The sequence below is a fragment of the Typopeltis vanoorti genome, chromosome 2, assembly GCF_054136105.1.
Source record: "Typopeltis vanoorti isolate ZY-2024b chromosome 2, IOZ_Tvanoo_1.0, whole genome shotgun sequence".
Classification (NCBI taxonomy): Eukaryota; Metazoa; Arthropoda; class Arachnida; order Uropygi; family Thelyphonidae; genus Typopeltis; species Typopeltis vanoorti.
In genome coordinates this window covers 29,303,273-29,330,511 of record NC_143550.1, presented here as the reverse complement: position 1 = coordinate 29,330,511, position 27,239 = coordinate 29,303,273, and the positions used below count along the sequence as shown (strand labels likewise).

The 27,239-nt window shown below is 35.1% G+C and overlaps 1 protein-coding gene across 1 annotated transcript in view; it reads right to left on the bottom strand.

The window, feature by feature from the left end:
• Window positions 1-27,239, bottom strand: part of LOC150108900 (chromatin remodeling protein domino-like) — a 731,915-nt gene that overhangs the window by 423,570 nt on the left and 281,106 nt on the right. The window contains exons 19-20 of the mRNA XM_090410792.1: window positions 18,475-18,661; window positions 14,373-14,570 (exon numbers count right to left, since the gene is read on the bottom strand). Of these exons, the coding sequence (XP_090266918.1) occupies window positions 14,373-14,570; window positions 18,475-18,661 (385 nt within the window). The remainder of the gene's footprint in view (window positions 1-14,372; window positions 14,571-18,474; window positions 18,662-27,239) is intronic.

The following is a 27,239-nucleotide window of genomic DNA, read 5'->3' as shown; positions in this document are numbered from 1 at the left end:
AATTGGAGATGTTAATGTCAGTTCTTTGCTTTATGCGGATGATGTTATACTTCTAAATAAATCTGCTACAAGTCTGCAAGATTCTCTGACTAAATTCAATTGCTGTTGTAATAGATATGGTATGAAGGTCAGCAATAAACAGACAAAGACAATGAAAATAGGCAGAATCATTGAAAATGTCAATTGTGTTGCGAATGGCGAACCTGTGGAACAAGTAAAACATTTCAGCTACTTAGGCACGATTTTTACTGAAGATGGTAAATTAAATATAGAAATAGACAACAGAATCAGCAAAGCTGGTATGGTGGGAAGTCAATTGAATAAATTAATATGGAATAAGAGAGAAATTAGTCGATATTGGAGTCTTGACAAGTAACAGACTGATTTGGAGGAAAAGTGTAGATAGGAAGTTAGTAATGATATAATTTTTTCATGTAGTACTATCATATCCTGTACACCCCTTGAGGGTACATGGCAGGAATTTGATGATGATGATGATGAAATAATCAAAGTTAATAAAAATCATAATAAATTTAGTTTCATCCTTTATCCAAGTGTAAGCAAACAAAGTTTGCACCTGAAGTATCTTCAGGACTGAAGCAACCCAAGGTAAACGTGGACTAAGCTCTCATATAGGTAAATATGACTTCTCCATTACTTCCAGCTATGGGTGTGGCTCCCACAGATGAGACCTCGATAAAGGTCGAAACTGGTCTGGGTAGTGGCCTCCTCTTAATGCATAGCATTATACATGTCCACAAGGAGATGTGTTTTGCATTATGGGAGATACTAAGACAAGTGATGAGATCTTAGTCCACCTTTACCACGAGTTGCCTCAGTCCTGAAGCTACTTCAGGTGCAAACTCTGCTTGCTTACACTTGGATAAAGGATTAAACTAAATTTATTATAGTCTAACCAAGTGAAAAAAAACTTCCAACCTTAATAAAAACCAATTGCTTAAATTTTTATTTAATGTCTAAACATTTGATTGAGCTACTTTTTTTTATAAAAAAATTAAATAAATATGTTTGAGTTGTGCTTGACTTTTTCATCTTATCATGGAATTTGTGACAGCTGTCGATCACTTTATCAAGATTTCAACGGACTTAGAAGCTTCGTTCCATATCAGGATCAGCATCAAACAAAATTTTCTTAGCATGCTCAATGTGATTGAAAACTAGCTGAAGTTCTTCTGCAGTTAGCTTCTTGGTTATAACATTCTCTTCTTGTTTGCGCACCTTATCTTCTTCATATGCATGCTGTTCTTCTAGTTGAAGGAGATCATTCTTGTCCATTTTCCAATTGTGCTGATTTCTATAATAATGTTAGATCTTAGATTTTGCTCATGATAAATTCACCCCTCCTGATTTATCTTTTGCAATTCTTCAGGAAACTTAGCCACAGAATCTTTATCATCAATAGCAGATTCCCCAGTTATTCTTACATTATGCAGTCCAGTTAGATTTTTAAAACGGTCAAGTTATCCTAAACTTGCAGTAAAGTTTTCACATTCCTCTTGAAATTCGGTTTCTTTCAATGAGGTAAAATTCAGAGCTTTTGCCTGAATATTCCGTAAACTAAGAGGTATTCTTTTTTGGTTATAATTCCCATCCAGAGCGATAGAAGATGCTCCATCTTGATCATTAAATGGCTTCTATTTTGGGTGATCTGTATGCTTAAAGGAGTAGCAACTTTCTTTGTTCTTATTTAATATAGTCAAACTGTAGACTCGCTGTATCCTAGGTCTCACACAATCATTGTATTACTAGTGCCACTTTCATGTCTCTTAATGAGACATGAAAGCTTTTCTATTCGCAGCAGATTGGTGACAAAAAATTTTGCGTAACGTAAAAAAAAACGCGTTAACTGATTAATCACTTGCTTAAAGTGGAAAATAGTATCATTTCACTCAACGGCGCATATCGAATTCACATTAAGCGAAGTTTTCCTGTATTTCATTATTTCTGAAAGTATTAAATATTTTAGTTATTAGTTATTAGAACTATTAGAACTTTAGTTATTCTTGTCAATCCCACTTGTTAGATTATCTAGGAAACATCCCCTCTAGACAAATATGGTACATTTTAAAAGTCCCTTTGCACTCCCAAATTGAAGTGGGTGGCAATGGTTTCACAAGCAATGAAATCATCACCACCTAAAGTTCTTAAAATGTTGAAGTTAGATGTGAAATACCCAGTCTCATGCACATAGCAAGTGGAGACTCTCCAGTCTGCTAAACAAGAGCAAGCAAATCGACCTATGCTGCTCTAATACAACAAGTGATAGTACAATGCTAAGGTTCCATCTTTTAAATCAACCAAATAGAAAACAAAAATGTGGCAGTACAGTGTACAAAAATTCTATGAATAACAAAATTATTAAGATAACAGATCGATAGGAAGCTTAAGGAACAAAGCTGCATTACTGGCCATTGAAGGAATGCAGAAAGCTCATGAGCACTTCAAATGCTATGTCCAATCCTCACCTTGTTGTGGTGCACCCTGTTAGGTATCTACCAAGACACTGAGTGAACAAAGATAGGCTGGTAATGCGGAATCTAGTCAAACAAATTGTATCCCCGTTGGCTTAGAAGATAATGCAAAATGATCGTACAACATGACAGAATTTCATGCCAGCTGGGACACTGCCTGGTTAAATTGGTCCCCATTGTTTTCGTCAGGAACCAGGGCAAACAGCAAAAAGTCAGCTATTAGAACAAATCCCAATTCAACATTTGCACACATCAAGACTGGCACCAGTAACATAAGAAGCAGACTGACATGATAGGCATTATTGAAACAGAGAAGATAAAAAACAGGTGAGATATTTATGAGCAGCAAATATAAGAAATTATATTTATGCCATGAAAATAAGGGAAAAAAATTAGTATCTCTGCTATTCAACATTAATACATAGACATTATTCAGCAAAAAATGAGTTTGAAAACAAGAACCAAACATTGAAGAAAACATCAACTGTTTCAGCCAGAGAGGCATATTATTACAATGAAAATCAGAACTCAATGGTGAACTCACAAAAATAAAGAGGTATTCAGGAAAAAAGAGGAAATCTTATCAAAAGTTTCTTGAGGAAGCAAACACTGAACTGGCTAAACAAAAGTCATGGAAAAATAAATGTCAGGAAAGGAGCAAAATATTTAGAAATGAAGGAACGTACTGTAAAAGGAATCAGAGATGATAAAGGAGACATGAAAACTGAAGATAAAAATCTTCTAAATACCTGGAGTGATCACTTTGAAAGAATGCTACATGAAACAAGCAGTGTAATCAGGATGGTAGAAAACATCCAACTGGAATGTAGTCAGGAATACACATCCATATTTGAAGTAGAGAGTTGAAAAACTGAAAGTGGAAAGGTAGCTGGAGTAGATGAAATTCTGAAATACTAAAATAAGAAGTTATAAAAGTTTTACAGTGCCTACATAATTTATAAGGGCTGGTCAGTTTGAGATGATTGGGATAGAGCACTCATAGTACCCATCTATAAAAAATGAACAGAAAATTGAATGAGAATTATAGAGGAATTTTTCTGTTAAGTGTTGTAAGATTTATGCAAGCATACTTAAAAAGAGGTTGAGAAAAAAAAATTGTGGAAGAGATACTTGGAAAAGAACAAGCTGGATTGATGCCAAATAGAAGTTGTCAGGATTGGATTTTTACTTTAAGACCAACAGTAAATGGTTGAAAAATCATGTGAATATAAGAAGAATCTGTATTTAAGTTTTGGACATCCAGAAAAGGCATATGATGGGGATGTCAAGTGAAAACGTTAGTGTAAATGAGACACTATATCTCGCGACTATATAACCCCCCCCCTCCACATTTCTCAACAGTCCCTTAGCACTGGTTGAGCCCTCTTAGTGATGGATTAAGTTATGTATTTTATAACTGCAGCTCTGTGTGTGTTCACGGACCGGTTTGACTGTTCTGAGAGATGAAAAATTGAGTGTCAGGGTGAAAAAACCCTCTATCTCTGTATGAAACTGTCTAACTCACCTTTAGTCAAAAGAGACCAGATAAAGGTTCATCACGTCATGGATGGGAATTGAACCCAGGTTTTTCCAACCAAAGGGCTGGAAAAACCTGGTCTACGAGGGTGATCTGAAAAGTTCTCGGCCTAATAATGAAAAAACAGATTTATAATTTCAAAATTATTTTTATATTTCAACATAATCTCCATTAAGACTAATACATTTATTCCAGCGATGCTCCAGCACCATTATCCTGTCCCTGTGTTGCTTCTCAGTAAGATTTACAAAATACCCCTCTACAGCTGCAATCATTCCTTGATTCGTAGAAAAACGCTGACCAGCAAGGAAGAGTTTTAGTTCTGGGAAGAGATAGAAGTCAGAGGGAGCCAAATCTGAGGAATAAGGTGGATGTTCCAACAATTCATAGTTCAGATCCCTTAATTTTACCATTGCCAAAACACTTTTGTAGGCAGGTGCATTGTCCTGATGAAAGATGATATTTTTCTTTTTTCTTCTGCAAACCTGATAATTATTAAACAAAATGCCTTTAACATCCCAAAAAAACAGCAATGCCATGACTATTCCTGCTGATGTAACTGAGTGTCTTCTTTGATACTGAACAACTGCTTCTCTCTACTGTTTTGACTGCTGTTTGGATTCTGGTGTGTAATGGTGAATTCAAGTCTCATCCATAGTAATAAATCGATGCATAAAATCAGTTTTATTCTTGTTAAAATGCTCCAAGCACTATTCAGAGAATTTTCATGAGAGTTTGTTTTGGTTCTACTGTGAGCAAGTGCGGCATCCATCTTGCGCAAATCTATTTCATATGCAATTCTTCATGCAAAATTTATCCTACACATTCTTTTGAAATGCCTATAATCTCAGCAATTTCACGGACTTTGACTCGACGGTCATCCAATACAATATCGTGCACTTGATCAATGATTTCTGGCGTTGTTAGATTTTTTGAACATCCTTCACGTGGATCATCTTCAAGGCTGGTACGGCCACATTTAAACTCTGCAGCCCATTTCTTAATTGTTGTAATAGGTTTCACGGTATAATAAGAACACAGAAGGTTAAGAAAATAACTATTTATTAACTTAAAGCTAATATTTCGCTGGTATTATATCCAGCATCTTCAGAGCACACAACACAAAGTTTGTTACAAATGTAAGACAACCACAATCCAGTGTAACAGTGGGGACTAGTATAAGTGATTGCAGCGTGCAACACAAGACTAAAGTCCTAATATGGCGCCATCTAGGTTAAAAAAAAAAAAAAAAAATTGAAATAGTAGTAAAAAAAATTCAAATTGAAAAAACATAAATTAAAAAATATTAATTTAGTCTTAGGATGACTGTCTCCCAAATCTTTGGTAGATTTATACAGCCATACTTTTTAAGGTTTGGAGTATGTTTTAAGGCTTCTGTTGATTCCAGGAACAACCTCTCTGACTTGTAGAAGCTTCTGTGCATTACTTTTGTTTCTTTCCAATTGATCCTGTGTGCAGGGGGTATCCAAAACATGGTCTGTCAGACCTGACTTACCATAGCAAAAGTGTCGGATATATTTTTTGTGTTCACTGAGATGGATGTCCACATTTCTACCTGTCTGTCCGTAGTAGGCTTGATGGCAAGAACAGGGCACTTCATAGACACCTGGATGTGATAAAGGAGTGCATTTGTCCTTAGGTGAACAGATGAGAGTTGCTAATTTTATATAAGGTTTAAATACTGTGAGTAGTTGGTGTTTGTTAAGCACCCTAGATATCTTTTCAGATGTGCCTTTAATGTATGGGATGGTGATGGTTTTGTTGTGGTCTTCTGTGGTAGATAGAGGGGACTTATGGGTAGCATTTAGTATGTTATCTATTTTGTGGGGATTATAACCATTGATTAAGAAGGTTTCATGTAGGTGAGAAAGTTCAGCAGTGAGAGCAATGTCATTGGAACAGATTGCTCTAGCTCTATGGGTTAGTATTTTTAAGATAACACGCTGTTGAGAAGGGTGAATGGTGTGATTGTTTGTGTAAGTATCTCCCTGTATGAATGGGTTTTCTATAAACCGAAAATGATAAGGAACCTTCTGGAAGATGTGTGATCAGTGTGTCCAAGAAGGGCAGGCAGTCATTGGCTTCTAGTTCCATTGTAAAGTGGATTTTAGGGTGCTGGCTATTTAGATGCACTAAAAATGTATTCAATGTGTCTGGGCCGTGTGGCCAAATAGCAAACACATCGTCAACATAGCGTAGCCAGAGACTAGGTTTGAGAGTGGCTGTGTTGATAGCTAATTTTTCCAGATGTTCAATGCAGAAGTTGGCTGGGGGGGGGGGGTGAACCCATAACTGTCCCATCTAATTATTTGTATATTTTCCCTTTCCATGTAAAATAACCTGCCTATACTGTGAATTTAAATAGCTGAAATATATCTGGGGGAAATTGTGAATTTAGTATTTTGTGAAATTAGCAATCAACACAGCCACTCTCAAACCTAGTCTCTGGCTACGCTATGTTGACGATGTGTTTGCTATTTGGCCACATGGCCCACACACATTGAATACATTTTTAGTGCATCTAAATAGCCAGCACCCTAAAATCCACTTTACAATGGAACTAGAAGCCAATGACTGCCTGCCCTTCTTGGACACACTGATCACACGTCTTCCAGAAGGTTCCTTATCATTTTCGGTTTATAGAAACCCCAATCATACAGGGAGATACTTACACAAACAATCACACCATTCACCCTTCTCAACAACATGGTATCTTAAAAACACTAACCCATAGAGCTAGAGCAATCTGTTCCAATGACATTGCTCTCACTGCTGAACTTTCTCACCTACGTGAAACCTTCTTAATCAATGGTTATAATCCCCACAAAATAGATAACATACTAAATGCTACCCATAAGTCCCCTCTATCTACCACAGAAGACTACAGCAAAACCATCACCATCCCATACATTAAAGGCACATCTGAAAAGATATCTAGGGTGCTTAACAAACACCAACTATGCACAGTATTTAAACCTTATATAAAATTAGCAACTCTCATCCGTTCACCTAGGGACAAATGCACTCCTTTATCACATCCAGGTGTCTATGAAGTGCCCTGTTCTTGCCATCAAGCCTACTACGGACAGACAGGAAGAAATGTGGACATCCGCCTCAGTGAACACAAAAAATATATCCGACACTTTTGCTATGGTAAGTTGGGTCTGGCAGACCATGCTTTGGATACCCCTGCACACAGGATCAATTGGAAAGAAACAAAAGTAATGCACAGAAGCTTCTACAAGTCAGAGTGGTTGTTCCTGGAATCAACAGAAGCCTTAAAACATACTCCAAACCTTAACAAGTATGGCTGTATAAATCTAACAAAGAGTTATGAGAAAGATTAAGGGAGTGAACCAATGGCATCAATGGAAATATATGTTAAAAAATTAGGATGTTAGGAAACACCTTAATACTGCTAGCAATGCTATCTGAAATTTTTTGGTCTAGGAGAGGAAAAGCAGAAAAACAAGGGTTTTCTAGCCAGAATGACCAATTAAAGATCAAAATTTAGGTGGACTAATAAAGTGATATGTGCCTTGGAAGATCAAAATATAAGATATGATAATATCTAATATTTTTGAAGGAAAATTATATTGTTGCTAGGAAGTAACAGTAATTATTTCATGTATTACAATTATAATATCCTGTTCATCCCTCGTGGTACATATCAGGAAACATCAATTTTTATTTAAAAAAAAAAAAACTAACTAAAATTCGACTTTTATATCAATTAAAGAATATAACAACCTGTTTTATTACACTTACTGAGTTAACATGTGCCATTATAGCATTACTAAATGCCGCTAGAAAGATTAACATAACCAATCAGACTTGCATATGTCTTGAAGGTCTCGCCATGTGAACTTAAGCATATCTTTCTTCTGTAGGAATCATTATGTTAGCAAAGACTTTTCTTTATAATGAACAGACATGAAGCAGGTATGTATTATTGTTATTAGCTCTAATCTGCTACTAAACTTTACAGATAAGATAACACTCCGGTAAATATTGTTCTCCTGGTGCATTATATTATCACTATATGGTAATATGATCAGAATTTGTGACTTTGCACTATCGTTTTCTCAATAATCTAGCCTTCAATTATAAAGCAGCACCATGCAATATAATTGGAGAACAGATTATTGAGAAAACGATAATGCCAAGTCACAATGACATTATTCCTGTAGCACTAAATATAACTGCTCTAATAGATATATTGCTGAATAAATGTCATCATTTTACAGAGACTGGAAAATAATTTTTTTTTTTAAATGAATATCTACATTTTTTCAAAATGTAAGAATTCAATGGAGAACAACTTTTTAAATTACAGTTTTCTGCAATAATAAGGAAGTGCTAGAACAAATCCTTGACAAAGTTAATGATATCAGGAAGAACAGAAGACTTCAGCTCAATCCTAGCAAGACAAAGACTGCAATTCGCAAAGGAGATACAAGAGAAGTGCCTGAGAAACAAGTATAGCTTAATGGAGAAAAAATTGAGGAAATCAGCAAGTTCCAGTACCTGGAATCCATTATTAATGTGAAGAATTGCTATTCAGAAAATGGCAGATGAAGATTAGGAATAGCTAAAACAACAGAGACTTGTCTAAAATCTAGAAGGATGGATCTTGTCCACAGGAACAAAGTTGAGGATTCTCAATGTAGCTGTTTTTAGCATAACCAACATATGGATTAAAAAACACAGAGATAAGAAGCAAATTGAGTCAAGATCTGAATCAAGAGCTAGCACTTATCAAGAATGATGACATCACGAGGGTTGATGAATCGTGGGACAAATTGAAATCTGTCTTCATAGAGAAATGTACCAATACCTTATGTCCTAATAGAGCAGTAAAAAAGAAAGATTGGATGACTGATGAAATTCTTTCTCTCATGGATCAATGCAGATCATATAAAAATCATAATCCAACAAAATATAAAGAGGTTCAGAAAATTATTAAACACAAGATCAAAAAAGCAAAAGAAATCTGGATGAATGAAAAATGTAAAGAAATAGAAATTCTACAGGAAAAAAAAAAGACAATTTTAATCTACACAAAAAGATGAAAGAGACCTCAGGTATATGTAAGAAAAAACAATTCTGTATCCTTCGAAATAAAAAGGCAGAAATTATATCCAAAAAGGATGACAAAATACAAGAATGGGTGAAATATATAGAAGAACTCTTTACTGATAACAGACAGAACCCAGAAAATACTTATGAACATATGGAAGGTCCATGCATTCTAAAATCAGAGATAGAATGTGCACTAAACTCATTTAAAAATGGTAAAGCCCTAGGACCAGATAGAATACCAGCAGAAATAGTAAAGTTATTAGAAGGTGACAACATTAACATATTAGTAAAGCTATTTAATAAGATCTACGATACAGGCATAATCCCTCAAGACTGGTTACAATCGACCTTCATCATGCTACCTAAAAAAGTAAATGCGAAAACTTGTAATGACTATAGAATGATCAGCCTAATGAATCACGTTCTCAAAATGTTTCTGAAAATAATTCAAAAAGGAATATACAGAAAATGTGAAGACACCATCAGTGATACCCAATTCGGCTTTAGAAACGGCTTGGGAACAAGAGAGGCCCTTTTCTGTTCTCAGATCTTATTTCAAAAATGTATTGACCAAAACAAGGTAATATTCATTTGATTCATCGACTTCGAGAAAGCATTTGACAAAGTCCAACATGCTAAAATGATTGTACTATTAAAAAGAATTGGATTAGATGGTAAAGACATCAGGATCATTGAAAACTTATATTGGAACCAAAAGGCATCTGTTCAAGTTGATGACATTATTACAGACTCCATTAACATCAAATGAGGAGTAAGGCAAGGATGTGTGCTGTCACCTCTTCTTTTTAACATCTACTCAGAAGCCATATTTCAAATAGTCTTGGAAGGAAGAAAGGAAGGGATTAGTGTAAATGGTGAAATCATCAGTAACATCTGATATGCTGATGATACAGCTCTTCTGGCTGACAATATTCAGGATCTTCAAAATATTTTGGAACTAATAAATGAAGAGAGTGAAAAAATGGGATTAAAAATAAATATCACCAAAACTAAATTCATGGTCATAAGTAAGAAACCAATTTTAATTTAGCACTTTCTTTAAATAGGAAACAAATAGAAAGAGTGGCAAAGTTTAAATATCTCGGATGCTGGTTAAATGAAGATTGCAATCCAGAAATGGAAATAAAAGTTAGAATTGAAATGGCAAGAAAAAATTTTCTCTTGATGAAATCAACACTGTGTAACTGCAGTTTAAACTTAGAGCTTAGAGTACGCATGGTTAAATGCTATGTATGGTCTGTACTGCCGTACGGTGCAGAAACTTGGACATTGAAGACAACATCAATAAAAAGACTTGAAGCCTTTGAGATGTGGTTATACAGACGAATATTAAAAATCCCATGAACAGAAAAAACGTCCAATCAGGAAGTACTGGAACAAATGGGGAAATCACGTGAACTTTTAGATACCATAAAACTCAACATCACCAGAGTTAAAGATCGGTACTATCAACGTAAGAAGCCTGAATGGCAAAGAAATGGAGCTAGCTGAGGAATTACATAAGTACCAAATCGACATAATAGGGTTGACTGAAACAAAAAAGACCAAATCTGGTAAGATCTTTCTGAGCAATAAATACAAAATGTTATATTCAGGCAATGACAATCAAGGAAAAGAAGGAGTAGCCATAGTATTCAACACAAAATACGAGGCTAATCTTCTTGAATGGCAGTCAGTCTCAAGTAGAGTAATGTGGGCAAATATGAGAATGGGGAACTGGACAATGAGACTTATTTGTGCCTATGGTCCCACAGAAGGTTCTACTAAAGTACAAGTGGAGGAATTTTTTGAGGCTTTAGAAAAAGCAACTGACACAATGAAAAAGGAAAAGTTGGTCCTTGTTGGGGATCTAAATAGCAGAGTAGGAAATGATTGTGAGACATACAAAAATATTTTGGGAAAATTTGGAGAAAAGAGCAAAGCTAATAATAATGGCAAATATCAGTTGGATTTCTGCTCAGGACATGGACTGGTTATTACTAACACCATGTTCCAACATAAAAATGTGCACAAATTCACATGGAGAGAAGAGGCTAGGAATAAGAAAAGTCTCATTGACTATGTTATTGTTGATAGTGATGTTTTCTCCCTGGTGCAGGACACCAGAGTGTACCGAGGATTTGAAATTGGAAGTGATCACTATTTAGTCTTGAGCAGGATAAAATTGAATTTCATATTGAAAAGAAAAACATGTAAGAAAGTTTTACAGCGAATAAAAGTTGAGCAGCTCTCAGATGTGAACTGTAGACTAAAATACAGAAATATTATTGAAAAGAAAATGAAAGAGTTTGAGAACAGGAATCAAACCTTGGAGATTCAGTGGCAAACTCTGAAGGAAACATTGATTGATTCTGACAGAGAGGCATGTGGTGAGGTTGTGTGCAAGGATAAAAAAATCAGAACTCCCTGGTGGACACAGGAAGTTAAAGAGGCAGTGAAGGAAAAAAAGAAAGCATATCAAAAGTTCCTGGCAAATAAGTCAGCTTTTACTCTTACAGAATACAGAGACAAATGTAAGAAAGCTAAACAGTGTGTAAAACTAGCTAAACAAAAGTCATGGGAGGACTTTGGCAAGAATATAGAAAATAAATATCAAGAAGGTGGCAAAATATTCTGGAGGTTGTTGAAGAAGCTTAGGAATGGAGATAAGAGTGCTGTAAAAGGAATTAGAGATGATAAAGGTGAAATGAAAACAGGAGAAAAAGATATCCTTGAAGTATGGAGTAATTACTTTGAAAAACTGCTAAATGAAACAAGCAGTGATGACAGCACAGTGATAAAAAAACACTGACCAGGCATGCAGTCAGGAATACATATCCGTACTTGAAGTAGAAAAAGCCATCAAAGGCTTGAAATGTGGAAAGGCAGTAGGAGTAGATGATATTCGACCAGAAATGCTGAAGTATGGTGGTATAAGAGTCTTACAGTGGCTGCACTGCATAGTTCAGAAAGCCTGGGCAGAGGGACGAATTCCCGATGATTGGAGTAGATCTCTCATAGTACCCATATATAAAAAGGGAAATAAAACTGAATGTGAAAATTACAGAGGTATTTCCCTACTGAGTGTACCTGGCAAGATCTATGCAAGTATACTTGCGAAACGGTTGAGAAGAATTGTGGAAGAAAAGCTTGGTGAAGAACATGCTGGATTCAGGCCAAATAGAGGCTGTCAGGATCAGATCTTCACTTTACGACAAATAGTCGAGAAAGCATGGGAATATAACAAAGATCTGTATTTAAGTTTTGTCGATTTGGAAAAGGCATATGACAAGGTGCCAAGAGAGAAGCTATTCAATACGCTGCAGTTATATGGTGTCAATGGGGCATTATATCAAGCAATACTTAGTCTTTATTTGAGTTGTGAGTCAGCAGTTAGAATTGAAGGAAGTACAGGAAGATGGTTTAATGTTAAATCTGGTGTGAGACAAGGATGTACATTATCCCCTCTGTTATTCATTATCTATATGGATCACATTATGAAGGAATGTGGTATTAAACCTGATATCAAAATTGGAGATGTTAATGTCAGCTCTTTGCTTTATGCAGATGATGTTATACTTCTAAATAAATCCGCTACAAGTCTGCAAGATTCTCTGACTAAATTGAATAGCTGTTGCAATAGATATGGTATGAAGGTCAGCAATAAAAAGACAAAGACAATGAAAACAGTCAGAATCATTGAAAATGTCAACTGTGTTGTGAATGGAGAACCTGTGGAACAAGTAAAACATTTCAGCTACTTAGGCACAATTTTTACTGAAGATGGTAAACTAAATATAGAAATAGACAACAGAATCAGCAAAGCTGGTATCGTGGGAAGTCAATTGAATAAATTCATATGGAATAAGAAAGAAATTAGTCGTAACACTAAATTAGCTGTATACAAGACAGTGTTCAAACCAATTTTAACTTATGGATCTGAGAGCTGGGTCAGAAGTAAAACACTTGACCAATGACTAGAGACTGCAGATATGAGAGTCCTGAGAAAGATTAGAGGCGTGAACAGATGACATCAATGGCAATGTCATATTAAAAATGAGGATATTAGGAAAGAACTTGATATTGTCAGCATCCAGGAATGCGTTAGCAGAGCTAATCTCAGATGGTATGGTCACTTAAAATAGAATGGGAGAGGAAAGATTAGCAAAACAAGTGTTCTCTGCCAGGTTGGCAGGAAAACGACCCAGAGGAAGACCAAGATATAGGTGGATTGATACTGTACAAAGTGCCTTAGATGATAGAAATATAAGATCTGATAATGTTGGAGTCTTGACAAGTAACAGACTGATTTGGAGGAAAATTGTAGATAGGAAGTTAGTAATGATGTAATTTTTTCATGTAGTACTGTCATATCCTGTACACCCCTTGAGGGTACATGGCAGGAATTTGATGATGATGATGATGATGCATAAAAAGAAGGAAAATTGCATATCTTGGTCACCTACTTCGTAATGAAGAATATAAGATACTTCAACTGATTATAAAAGGGAAGATGAATGGAAGAAGAGGACAAGGAAGATGAAGAAAATCTTGGCTGGCAGATATCACACAGTGGACTGGTATGAACTCTGAGAGACTGCTCAGAATAGCTGAGAATCGCTCAAAATTTGCCAAGGTGGTCGCCGACCTCTGATAGGAGATGGCACTCAAAGAAGAACATATGGATATGAGACTTGAAAGCTCAAGAAGTCTGATAAGAAAAGGATAGCTGCTTTTGAAATGTAGTGTTACCAAAGGCTGCTAAGGATATCACATACTGAAAGGCAGACAAACAGATGGGCGCTAGAAAGGATCGGAAAAACTTAAGGCTCCTTAAGGATATTGACAGAAGAAAGTTGAAATAATTTGGACAAACTGAAAGGATAGAAGGAGGACTTCTCAGAACAGTAACAGAAGGTAAAGTTCCTGGAAAAAGAGGAAGGGTTAGTCCATAAATGAGATAGATGGATTGCACATCTGAAATGACTGATCTTCAGAGAGTCAAAGCCTCCAGAAAAGCATACAAGAGGACCATCTGTTGAGGACTGGTGTGGCACATCACTGAGCAACTGAGTGACCATACAGCATCTGATGATGTCCAATGAATAGATGGATGATGCAATAATATTCTTAGTAATTTGGGATAACAGTTTTGATGTGGAAAAATAAAATGAAAAAAAAAAAAAATGTCATTAAGTTACAAGAATTATCACTATACGTACAATGTCTGAAATACATACTGGATTTGGAGGATTTGATGTTCGGATTTGTAGGCGAATTTTTCCTGGTGGACAGCGGGGTGGCATTTCTGGTTGATTATCAATCTCTTCAATGAGACTGGGCTGGGTTTGAAATTTCTTTATACGATGTGCAGCAAAAGCAGTCAGGCACAATTCAAGATCAGCCAATAGCAAATTCAGTGCCCAGAGGCTCACATGCTAGAGACAAAGAAGCAGTTTGAAATTAAATGAAATACCTATTCTTAAAATTATGTTGAAAATGGCTGTAATAAAATAATTAACTTTCAGCAAGAGAGTTAAAGAAGAAACAATGCATTTTTATAACCTATTTTTATAATCTATTTTTCATAATCTATTTTCATCCAAAAATATGTTATAAATAAAAAATAAAATCACGTCAATCTAAATGCAAACATAAGCTCTTTCTTTATTACACGGTCAGCAATGGAGAAAAGAGGAGCATTATGAAAGGGCACATTAAATATAGTTCTTTTTTACTCTTCAATTTTCTTCATTCATAATTATAAATTTAAACTGGGATCCAGTTTAAATGTTGATAAATGGCATTCAATAAACAAAATTCTGGAGAACACTACAATAATTGTGAGAAAAATACAATGTGATTATCACAAAAAAATTAATAAAATAATAATAGGCTGGACTGGACAACTTGAGAGGGAACTGTCAAGGACCTCAGACTAGAGGAGAAAATGGCCTTGGGCAGAACTGAGTGGAGAAGGTAGATCTTTGCAGTGATCCTACTTGAATGGAAATGAAGCTGAAGAAAAATAAAAATAATGATATAGAACGTCTTCAAATAACTCAAAAAAATAATTTTTGATGGAATCTTCATTATATAAATCTACATATTGATGATAGGCATAATGCCGGTTTCACTCATTGGGAATACATAGTTACAGTAAATAGAGTTCAAAACATATGAAAATCAACCTTCTATTAACCTTTCAAATCATACAGACTACAATATTAGATACTCATTGTTTTTATTAGATATTCATGGGCAGCATAGGAGCCGGGGGGGGGGGGGGGGCTACCCTGAGAATTTCATTTTAAACAAAAATAAAAATGACATAAACTAGAATGTCGCCACCGTTTTTTTTTTTTTTTTTTCCAAAAAATATTTTAAAAAGTTATTTTGAATGAAGTTCTTTGAGAACAAATAAAATGTACTGTTGACTGTGATCAGGCAAAATTAGCACAAAAAATTAAAAATGACATTGGTTCTCCAAGGTAATGCAATATTTAAGTGAAGAAAGTATACAAGGATCTCTTATTTTGTCCTGTCATTAAAAATTGTACAATAAAAAGAGAAAAAAAAAATAATAATTTCTATATTTTTAGTCTACCCTACATCACTAAAAATCCAGTTACCCAGCACAGAACAAAGAACTGTGTTTCTTGTTATAGGCAACGGAGATGCAGCTACTAACACAAGATAATCTGGTTAAGTGTTATCTTCGGTGTGAAGGATTATTGAACCTTTTAATAGACATGATGGCCAAATTGCACTTCTTATCCATGTTCTTTCAAGATAGCATGCAGAATTGTATCCAGATTTTGCTGGATGTATATAGACATCTTTGCCATTTGGGGGGTTAAATATAGGTAGCCCTCGTATAACGCGGTACTTATACAATGCGGTCTACAAATTGTAGTAATCCTTGTTCAATGCAGTACTTATACAATGCAGTTTCTATAAAAATACAATGTCTACACATTGTAATAACCCTTTATCTTTTCATATATTTTTCACCATGCAACTTCAAAATCAAATTTCATTTTCGTTAAATTTGTGCCTGCCCGTATCGCACATGTTATAAGTAGTCACTTTATATTAGGAGAAAATACCCTTCAGCGCATATGTACATCAATTGTTAACCGTATAAAGTGTTTATTGTTGAATATTATCTTCCTTTTCTGTCAGGAAAGTGCATTAAAAATCATGTGTGTTAATCTCAAGCTGAGCACTTTATTTTCTGGTGAGTTACCTACATAATTAATATGTAATGCCCACAAACTGCAACGAAAGGGAAAAACCAACACTGAAAAAAAAATTTCTCTCAAAGAAAAAATTACAATCTTGGATCGGCTGAAAAATGACCAGGAGCTGTTGCAAGGACTTTCAATTTATACAAATCAACAATTCGAACAAACAAAATGAACATAAAATCTGAGAAAGGGTTTATTGCTGGGTCAATGGCAAGTGCAAAGCACACTGCTGATGTATGCAATATTCTAATAGGAAAAATAGAGAAATCTCTAGTGATTTGTATAGAAGATTGCACTCGGAAGAAAATTCCTTTGGATGGAAATCTTATTAAACAAAAAGCTCTGATAGTTCATAAACATTTATGATGCAGACCAGGTGTTCAATGCGGATGAATCCGGGTTATATTGGGGAAAAAAAAAAAAAAAAAAAAAAAACCCACACCTATATTTCAAAAAACGAGTCAGCTCCTGGATTCAAAGTTTCTAAACATAGAATTACTCTACTGTTTTGAAGTAATGCATCAGGTGATTACATGACAAAACCATGTTTATTAACCGATCTTCAAATCCTCGTGCTATAAAAGATTAAAATATGCACCTTATTTTATTTTTCCTGAAACATTATGTGTAATGAAGTTTATGTACAATTTGTAAATTTATAATTTAATACTATGTATTTGTTTCATAATTTATATATTTGAATGAATTACCTGAATTACATAAAAATATATTTTTGTTGGATATGTCATTATTCTTTATATAATTAAAAAAAAAAAATTTCAGAACATTAGCCTACCTTTTCTATGTGATCTGAGTCTTGCATAACGTGATTTGTATAAAGCGCCATTTCTATGGAACCTAACATCCACGTTATAGAGGGGTTACCTGTATATGTATTTTTCAAAGCATGCAATTTTACATAAAAATATGTTTTGATTTTTTAACCTTTAAATTTTAAGTACATTGAAAAAAAAAAAGGTAAGGAGTGCCCAACTTAAAATTGCATTGGGGCACAAGAACCCCCTAGAGCTGGCACTGTTCCTTCTTGATATTCTTAATGCATCTATATCTAAATATCAGTAATGCCCTAAAAATTAAGTAAAAAGCCAATAAAAAGAATGACATCATAAAAGGGGTACTCTTAAAGGAAAATAGGCAAAATAGCCATTAAAATTAATAATAAAAAACTAAATTTGCAATTGTGATTTGAAATACTATATAACATAAAAATACTTTTAATGTCTCTGACCTCATTTGTGTGCATAATACTGATGCACATTAATGGATTTCCTACATTATGAATCAGAGATTCTGGACATGTAGTTACTAAACAGAATGGTGAAGACTGGCAGGATAGAAAAAGTTAAAATTCTTGAAGCATCAAACAAACAAACAAACAAAAAAAGATTAACTGAATGAGATTGGGAAACAAATAAAAACTTTTAAAACATATGCTAAGATAAGGACTGTTTGTTGGATTACTGGATCATTCAAAGGAACTACAAGAAAGAAGAGACTCACTAAGACATCATGAGAGAAAAGAGAAACAGGATAGGAAAAGTATTATCTAAATCTTTCGAGATGCACAAAGAATAGGAAAATGTGGGGAATCATGGCTGCCAAATAGTAGACTATACCTAAGTGAATGAATCAGTAAGATTACAATTTTAGAGTCAACTCTCACTATGGTAAATGCCATCATAAAAAATTTCATAACTGCAACACTGATTAGTCCTGACCAAAGCTCCATAGGTACAGTATGCCATGCTAAAAGAAATTTACTATAGGAAAGTACCTACTATAAACAGCTATTCCTCTGGTCAGTATAACTACAGTAATTTTACTACAGTAAAAATCAACTGCAAAAGATTTCATAAAAAAACAAAAATAAATAAATAAATAAAAAGACAAGAAATAATAGCTAGCATATTAAACATGATCTGTCAAATGTACAACTTAGTGTAATTTGTTGCCTAATCAATCAGCACAATTACAATTACAAAATATTTGATAAAAAGGATGCACAAAAATGTCTAATGATGATGATTTGATGTAAGTTGCTATTACATCTGCAATAATGAAATAAACTTACTTTGTATGGATCATAGTCAAGTACTTGCCAAACAAGAGAAGCTGTACAAAAACATATACTATCCATCATGAAAGGTGACACAATGGGCCGTGTTTCAAAAAGATTTGGATGATTGCAAACTTTTCGGAGCTGCATTAAGACATTGATGACACTCATGAAATTTCCAGTGGCCAGTGTTTCTTTAGTCCTATTCAAATAAATGTGTATCTAGCTATTAGTTACTCAAATATGTAGGACAAGTATTTTACTTCAAAGATTTTGAAATGTTAAGTTTTTAAAAATAACAAAACCTACACTTCTTAATGCACGATCATCTAAATTTGTATATACACAGAAAAATTAGCAAGTATGCTTTGACTGTACAATATGAGATCTACATAACTGCAAAAGGCATAAAAATTATAGATGAAAACAAAGGTAGAGAAAGTATATTTGTACATCACTTATATTTTAAAAATGAATTTTTTTGTGTTAAGACAAATTTTACAATGAAATGACATTTTTCTTTTCCTTATAATTAAGTCACACAATGGAGAAAGCTAATTATACCTGCATACTGGCAAGTTTAGTAATCTCGTAACTAAAGTGAAAATACTATAACTAGGGTTTTGCTATTGCATAAAAACTTAAAGAAATTTTTACATAGGGAGGGGAAAGTATATTTAAAAACTGGTTTCATTAATTAATTACTAAATAATGGTTGACTACCATGAAGTGACTCATGGTTAACTACGGGCGCAACGACATGTGGTGAGGACCATTTCTCTTCCACATATTGTTGTAAATATTCATGACTGTGATTCATGTGAGTTCACGGGGCCGGTTTGCCTGTTCTGAGGGATGAAAAACCAGAGTTTCCGGATGAAAAAAAAAAACCCTAACTCCGTATGAGACCGGCTAACTCACCTTTAGTTGAAAGAGACCAGATAAAGGTCCTCACGTCTTAGATGGGAATTGAACACGGGTCTTTCGGACCAAAGGATTTCATCTATACCGACTCTGATATGGAGGTTCTTGCTTTTATTAGCCCATTGTCAGGCCAGTGAAACCTTTAGTTTCCCTGGCCTGACAACTGTTTTGACGTGGTGGGTCTCTTCAAAAAACAGGCCAGGCAGGAACCTTAAGAAAGCAAAAACTGGTTCAAATGGACTAATAAAAGGTGAATATATGGGCCTCTGGCAGAACCTATGTTTTTTAAGTAGTTCATGCTAAGACAATGTGTGGATGCCAAGGATTGTATTCTCGTAAACTAATCAGGTCGACTTACAAAACTTTCATAGTTACTAAAAACATCATCATCATCATCAAATTCCCGATATGTACCCTTAAGGGATGTAAAGGATATTATGAAATCCTTTACACACCTTATTTGACTACATGAAAAAATCACACCATTACTAACTTCCTATCTACAATTTCCCTCCAAATCAATTTGTTTACTGTCAAGACTTCAACATTATCAGATCTTATATTTCTATCTTCTAAGGCACTTTTTACTGCATCAACCCACCTATATCTTGGTCTTCCTCTGGATCCTTTTTCCTGCCAACATGGCAAAGAACACTTGTTTTGCTAATCTTTCCTCTCCGATTCTGCTTAAGTGACCATACCACCTGAAATTAGCTCTGCTAACATATTCTGGATGCTGACTATGTCAAGTTCTTTCCTAATATCCTCATTTTTAACATGATATTGCCATTGTTGCCACATGTTTATGGCTCTAATCTTTCTCAGGACTCTCATATCTGTGGTCTCTAGTCTTTGGCCAAGTGTTTTATTTCTAACCTAGCTCTTAAATACATAAGTTAAAATTAGTTTGAACACTGTCTTGTATACAACAAATTTGGTGTTTTGACTAATTCCTCACTTATTCCATATAAATTTATTCAGTTGACTTCCTACCATACCAGCTTTGTTGATTCAGTTGCCTATTTCTATATTTAATTCACCATCTTCACTAAAAATCATGACTAAATAGCTGAAATCTTTCATTTGTTCTATAAGTTCTCCAACCAAAATGCAGTTGATATTTTCAATGCTTCTGCCTATTTTCATTGTCTTTGTCTCTTGTCATTGCTGACCTTCATACAAATCTATTACAAGAGTTATTCAATTTAGTCAGGAATCTAGCAGACTTGTAGCGGATTTATTTAGAAGCACAACGTCTTCCGCATAGAGTAAACAGCTGAGATTAACATTTCCAATTTTGATATCAGGTTTAATACCACTTTCCTTCATAATGTGATTCATATAGATAATGAAAAACAGAGGGGATAATGTACATTCTTGTCTGACACCAGATTTAACATAAAACCATGTTCCTGTACTTCCTTCAATTATAACTGTATACTTACAACTAAAATAAAGACTAAGTATTGCTTGCTATAATGCTCTGTAAAAATATTCATAATTTCAAATTCTGAATATTTTCACGTATTGTTTATGTTAGAATATTTATTACTTTTAGTTTCATAACACGCATTGCGGGCACTTGCGATGTGCCCGTTAATGAAATTGTTTTGTCAAAGTGATATGTAAAGCATTTAAAAAATTTATGTATGTACCAGATTTGAATAGTTTTGTTACTTTAAACAAATTCATTGTAGTTTAAAATATTAAGTTTTGTGTTTTATGAAGACATTCTCTTGTCGCTAATGGAGACACCATGTCAGCCATTATACATAGTTTTTCTCGCTTGTCACTTTCATGGAATGCGCATGCTCGCCAAGAAGTTTGATGTGTGATTGACAACTGACAAGAACAGCATTCGGAATCAGAGTAACGGGAGTAAACAAGAAGAACGTCCGGAGAGAAAATTAGAACACAAGCTGGCAGACATTTAGATTCGAAAGTAATTGAGTTTTTTATGTGATAGTCGGAGGAAAATTAATAGTATATTCCAAAAAAGGAATCATGGAACTATGAAGTTTCAAAGTGGAATAAGTATTTATAAATAAAAGAAAATATTGCTATAGGCGTTTTAAAAGGAATATTGGAGGAAACGCTAATTGAAAGATTTATAGTAGGTTCCGAAAAGGGAATCGTAGAACTCTGAATTTTTTTTTAAAGCAGAAGAGTTAAGACTGTCATCAAGCATTAGTGAATAAAATAAGAAATTGCTAATCACGTTCTAAAGGAATGTTCGAGGAAACGCTAATTAGGAAGTTTCATCTGTATTAAGGATGCCGAGACTAACTATTATTTCTACTAAAAAGAGACAGAATTAAGTCATATATCTTCGGAAAAGGCCGAAAGAAACTGGCTATGAACATTTTGTCATTGTGAAAACAAAGTGTTTAGTATAGTCTTAAGTGTAAGATTATTTTAAAGGGCCTTGGATCCAATTAATTCTGTAGTTAGTTATAGTTATGTAAAGTTGTTTGAAGTGTATATATATTGTTTGCATTTTTTATTAAATGTACTTATTTTGTATTTTTGTCTTGAGTCAGTGATTTTTTGATTCTGAAAGGAATAGTAAAAAAGAGGTCATTGCACAAATCGGAGTGAACAATAAATAAAAGCAGTCGGAAATAAAAAAAATAATTGTTGAACAGAGATAATCACTAGACATGATAATAATAAATAATTAAAAATCCTATATATAAAGGATTAATATTAGGACAAAAATCTTTCTATTAATAATGGTGCAGTCGAGAAGATTAATATTATGACATCCGCTATATAAACAACTCTAAATAAAAATAAATCTCTTTCTGAAGCAGCTCCATTGACACCATACAACTGTAGCTCTTTGAACAGCTTCTCTCTTGGCACTCTGTCATATGCCTTTTCCAGATCTACAAAACTTAAATACAGATCTTTGTTATATTCCTATGATTTCTGAACTAATTGTCAAAGCATGAAAATTTCGTGCTGACAGTCTCAATTCGGCCTGAATCCAGCTTGTTCTTCACCAAGCTTCCCTTACACAATCCTTCTCAACCGTTTTTCATGTATACTTAAAAAAATCTTACCAGGAACACTCAGTAGGGAAATACCTCTGTAATTCTCACATTCAGTTTTCTTTCCCTTTTTATATATGGGTACTATGAGAGGTTTACTCCAATCATCTGGAATTTGACCCTCTGAACTGTGCAGTGAAGCCACTGTAAGACTTTTATGCAAGATTGTGAGTATGGAGGTATACTTGAGCATTTCTGGTCGAATATCATTTATTCCCACAGCCTTTCCACATTTCAGGCTTTTAATGGCTTTTTGTACTTCAAGTAAGGATATGTATTCCTCATTGAATGTCTGTTCAGTGTTTTTACTACTGTGCTGTCATCACTGCTTGTTTAATTTAAAAATTTTTCGAAGTAATTACTCCATACATCAAGGATATCTTTTTCACCAGTTTTCATGTCACCTTTAACATCTCTAATTCCTTTTACAGCACTCTCTCCTCCATTTCTAAGCTTTTTCAACAGCCTCCAGACTAATTTGCCACCTTCTTAATATTTACTTTCTTACCAAAGTCTTCCCATGACTTTTGTTTTAGCTTTTTTACATTTGTCTCTGTATTCTCTAAGAGTACAAGCTGACTTATTTGCCAAGAACTTTTGATATGCTTTCTTCTTTTCCTTCACTGCCTCTTTAACTTCCTGTGTCCACCATGGAGTTCTGATTTTTCTATCCTTGCAGACAACCTCACCACACACCTCTCTGGCTGAATCAATCAAGGTTTTCTTCAAGGCTTGCAACTGAATATCTAAAGTTTGCTTCCTGTTCTCAAACTCTTTAATTTTTTCTTCAATAATCTTTGTGTATTTTAGTCAACAGTTTATATATGAGCTGCCTGACTTTTGTTCACTTTAAAATTTTATCCTGCTCAAGACTAAATGGTGATTACTATCAATTTCAAATCCTCTGTACCCTCTGGTGAGCTTCAAAAGAGAAAACATCACTATCAACAACAACATAGTTAATGAGACTTTTCTTATTCCTTGCCTCTTCCCTCCATGGAAATTTGTGCACATTTTTATGTTGGAACACTGTGTTAGTAATAACCAGTTAATGTCCTGAGCACAAATCCAACAGGTATTTGCCATTATTATTAACTTTGCTCTTTTATCCAAATATTTTTGTATGTCTGACAATCATTTTCTACTCTGCTATTTAGATTCCCAACAAGGACCAACTTTTCCTTTTTCATTGTGTCAGTTGCTTTCTCTAAAGCCTCAAAAAAATTCCTCCACTTCTACCTTAATAGAACTTTTGAACAACTTCTCTCTTGGCACCCTGTCATACGCCTTTCCCAGATCAGCAAAACTTAAATACAGATCTTTGTTATATTCCCATGATTTCTCAACTAATTGTCAAAGCATTTTCATGCTTTGAAAATTAGTTGAGAAATCATGGGAATATAACAGCCTCTACTTGCAGCTCAAGAATTTTGTTTGTTAAGCCATTAGCATTCCGTGCTGTTATCATGAGGGAATTCAGTTTGAATTATTTTAAACATTATACAGAGCTGTTAATATGGATTGGGTTTCTAGATAAAATCTCTTTCTGGAAAATGGTGAGGTGCTTGCTGTCTTCGCTATTGCTATAGCTGCTATGAATGATTCTTTATGTCGACTGGTTCATTGTTATGTCGGCTGTGCCATTATTATGGCATCACTTTTCTGTCATTTCTCTATCTTAAATCCTTGTCGTATCCACTAAGCCTGAAATCTCTAGCCTATCTCTCTGGGGCCACTTCTCCTTTCGGAACTCTGACAAAATTAGTTTGATATAGCTGCGCCAGCCAGAGTCCTAGTACAGAAGAATTCTTGTACAAAGAAACCTTCCCAGAATTCAAGTATTACCTAATCTTGTTAAAGTATTAAGTGCCTATAGAAACTTCAACATTTCAGTCATGGCCTATAACTTTCTTTAATTTCCCCTTATTCACAGGTTTGAACTTTAGCGAGTGGTAAAATCAGTCTCATGCTCAGATAAACTCAGACTTACATAGAAAAAACATGTTTATTAATTATCAAATTACATACAATAAACTTCCACACATCAAAGGTATGTCATATCAAAATTCTAATTTGCTAGCTAAGCAAAAGGGAACATTCTAATTATCTAATACTTTATTTACATCTCTCGGTTAAATAAGTACACATTCATCATAAAACACTAGTTCAAAATTCTAAGTAAAACTTGCTAACAAAGATCAATTCACATTCAACTAAGTTTTGCATACACTCAGGCTTTCAGACTACTAATCCAATATGATTAACATGTTACTGAGCACCAAAGTCATTTAAAAGTTCAGTTTCTTCTCAATCAGAAATCTGTTCTTCTCTCTTTGCCCCAATACTAATTGTTACAAGAATAAGGAATTTACTGTACATTACCAGTGTCCTGAGAGGATATCGTGCTTCTTTCGTCTGTCCTTTGTAGTCAGATGTCTTTCTGATTTATCGAGTTGCATCCACGTGGAGGTTACGCTGATCGACGCAAATCACTATTCTTTAGACTCGTCTAATGGATCGATATCGTCATCTCAGCCGTCCTCATGGGGAACTTTTCCGCTGTCTCACATCGGTAAACTTTTACCGATGGCCTTAGTTGGTGTCTGCTGTCAGCTCACATATAACATGCCCGACTCCTTCAGATAGCAACTGGGAAAGAGATTACTTCCGGCGCTGTCGGTCGGTCAGTACTCTGCTTGACCACACGAGAAAACAGGAACAAAAAAAATGGAGGGTTCAAACCAGAGTGAACTCGCTTTTTATTCTTCTTTGTAGCACCCTCTTTTCGTATTGGAGGATCTCTCATTGTGCTCTCCTATTCGCCCCTATGCGATTGCATCACACTTCTGCTCCTTGAAGAGCGCTCGTTTCGCCGAACGCGAGTTCAGCTCGCATTCCACAAACGCTTCCGTTGCGGGCATTACGCCATCGTAGGCAGCTAGCTAGTATCTTTTGAACCTTTGTTTGCACTTAGATTTACATTCTTACACAGAGTATCATTTTGACATCAATAACTTTAATAATATAATTCTACTTAGACATACAATTTTTCTCCTCAACTTTACTTCTTTCTAAGGTAATTGTAACAGGTTTTCTTTTGTATTTTGCTTTCTTAACTAATAGTATAAGTATTTCTAGCTCAGAATTGTGTTTCTTTTTAAATCTTGAATGAATGAGTGAGAGTCCCCATTCAAGATCTAACAAAGGCCCCTCCTTTTTTCTAAAAAAATTCTTCACCAGAATATTTTTTTCTTACTCTTCTCTCATTTCTCTGGGTATGACTCTTTCATTTTGTCTGTCTAAAAATCAAATTTCTCTTGTGCCAGGATGAATTCCTTGAGTTCTCAGAGATCACTTGACATATGCAAACCACATTGCTCTGCTCATCTTGCCTTCCTAGAGATTGATAAGTGTCACTTGTTGTCCTGCTGTGAGGACTCTAAGCTTTATCACCATCGCTGATGTGGTTACCTTCTTCTGTCCCTTTGTGTATGACATTCTGTCTCTCGCTTGTGATCTCGTTATCTTCTGATACTTTGACTTTATCATTACTTCCAGCACCAGGTTTCTCCCTCTCCTTTGGTGGGACAGTCTCATTTGATCTCGGCTAAGAGCAAACCTCATGTTTCTCCTCTTTCCTTTTCAACTCAGCATCCTTTATGCACCGATGCTTGTTGTTTAGAGGGACATCTCTCCTTCCTTGGTCTCGATAGTTTTCATTGGTCACAGCAATATTCTTTCTCCCATGGAAACGAATTTCTTCTCTAGAATAGTCGCATGAGAAACCATATTTTTTCAGAAAATCTTCCCCCAAAATCAACCCGATTTGGGAGAGAGTGAGTTCTTGGGCAGAACCAAGAAGTTATGCCATGCATATAAGCCAAACTCTGGCAGTCCCACTCTCAGTCTTATTAATTTAGTGGCATGAGTTGTGGAGCGGGATATCCCTAAAAGTCCGATGGGTTTTCTCAGCCGTTTAATTCTTCCATTTACACAGGGATCCAGTTCCTTGAGATACCTCTCAGAGATTATGGAAGCTTGGGAACCGGTGCCAATGAGTGCCTTGAAATCCCTTCCGCAGCTTCTTGCATTTACTGCCATTCCAAATAAGTGTCTTTTGCCCTGTTGCCCCCTTTTATCAAATGGTCTAGCACAAATGCGTGACGTTGTTTCTGATTGATACCTTCCTCTCGAGTTTCTAGTTGTAATAAAAAGTCTCGGGCAAGATTTCCCAATTTGTTACAATTGTAACACCTAGGAACTTCTCTGCGAAAAGCCCTTTTATCATCTCCGTCCAAGGACAAAGGAGAGCTCGTCTGACACTTGGAAGACAGTTTATCAATTTCTGCATTAGGGAATCCATTCTCTCCAGCACTGGTTGTTGCAATGTCTCAACTTCTCTATTAATCTTACTACTTATTTTATCTTCTGGATAGGAAAGAGTCTCCAGACCCTTGGGAGGACCTAACGTCAACTGACTCATGACCGAGTCAAGCCGCTCTATAACTGGTTATTGCAGCCTCTCCATCTCCTTCCTGACTAGGGAGCAAACCTCACTAAAGGCACAGGCACCAGCCGCAACACTACACACTGACTCAGTTTTGTTTCCTTCATTACCTCTCTGCATTTTTTATTTTTCCTTCCTTACCAATCCCTGTTTTATAGGATTGGGATCCCCACCAGTGTCTCTACTTTCTTTGATCACATTAACTGGACCTACTGCAGCTGCAGGACAAATATCCCCAAGCAGCTGCTCTCTTTCTTTTACTGCTTCATAACAACTCTTCAAACAATTTACCCCTT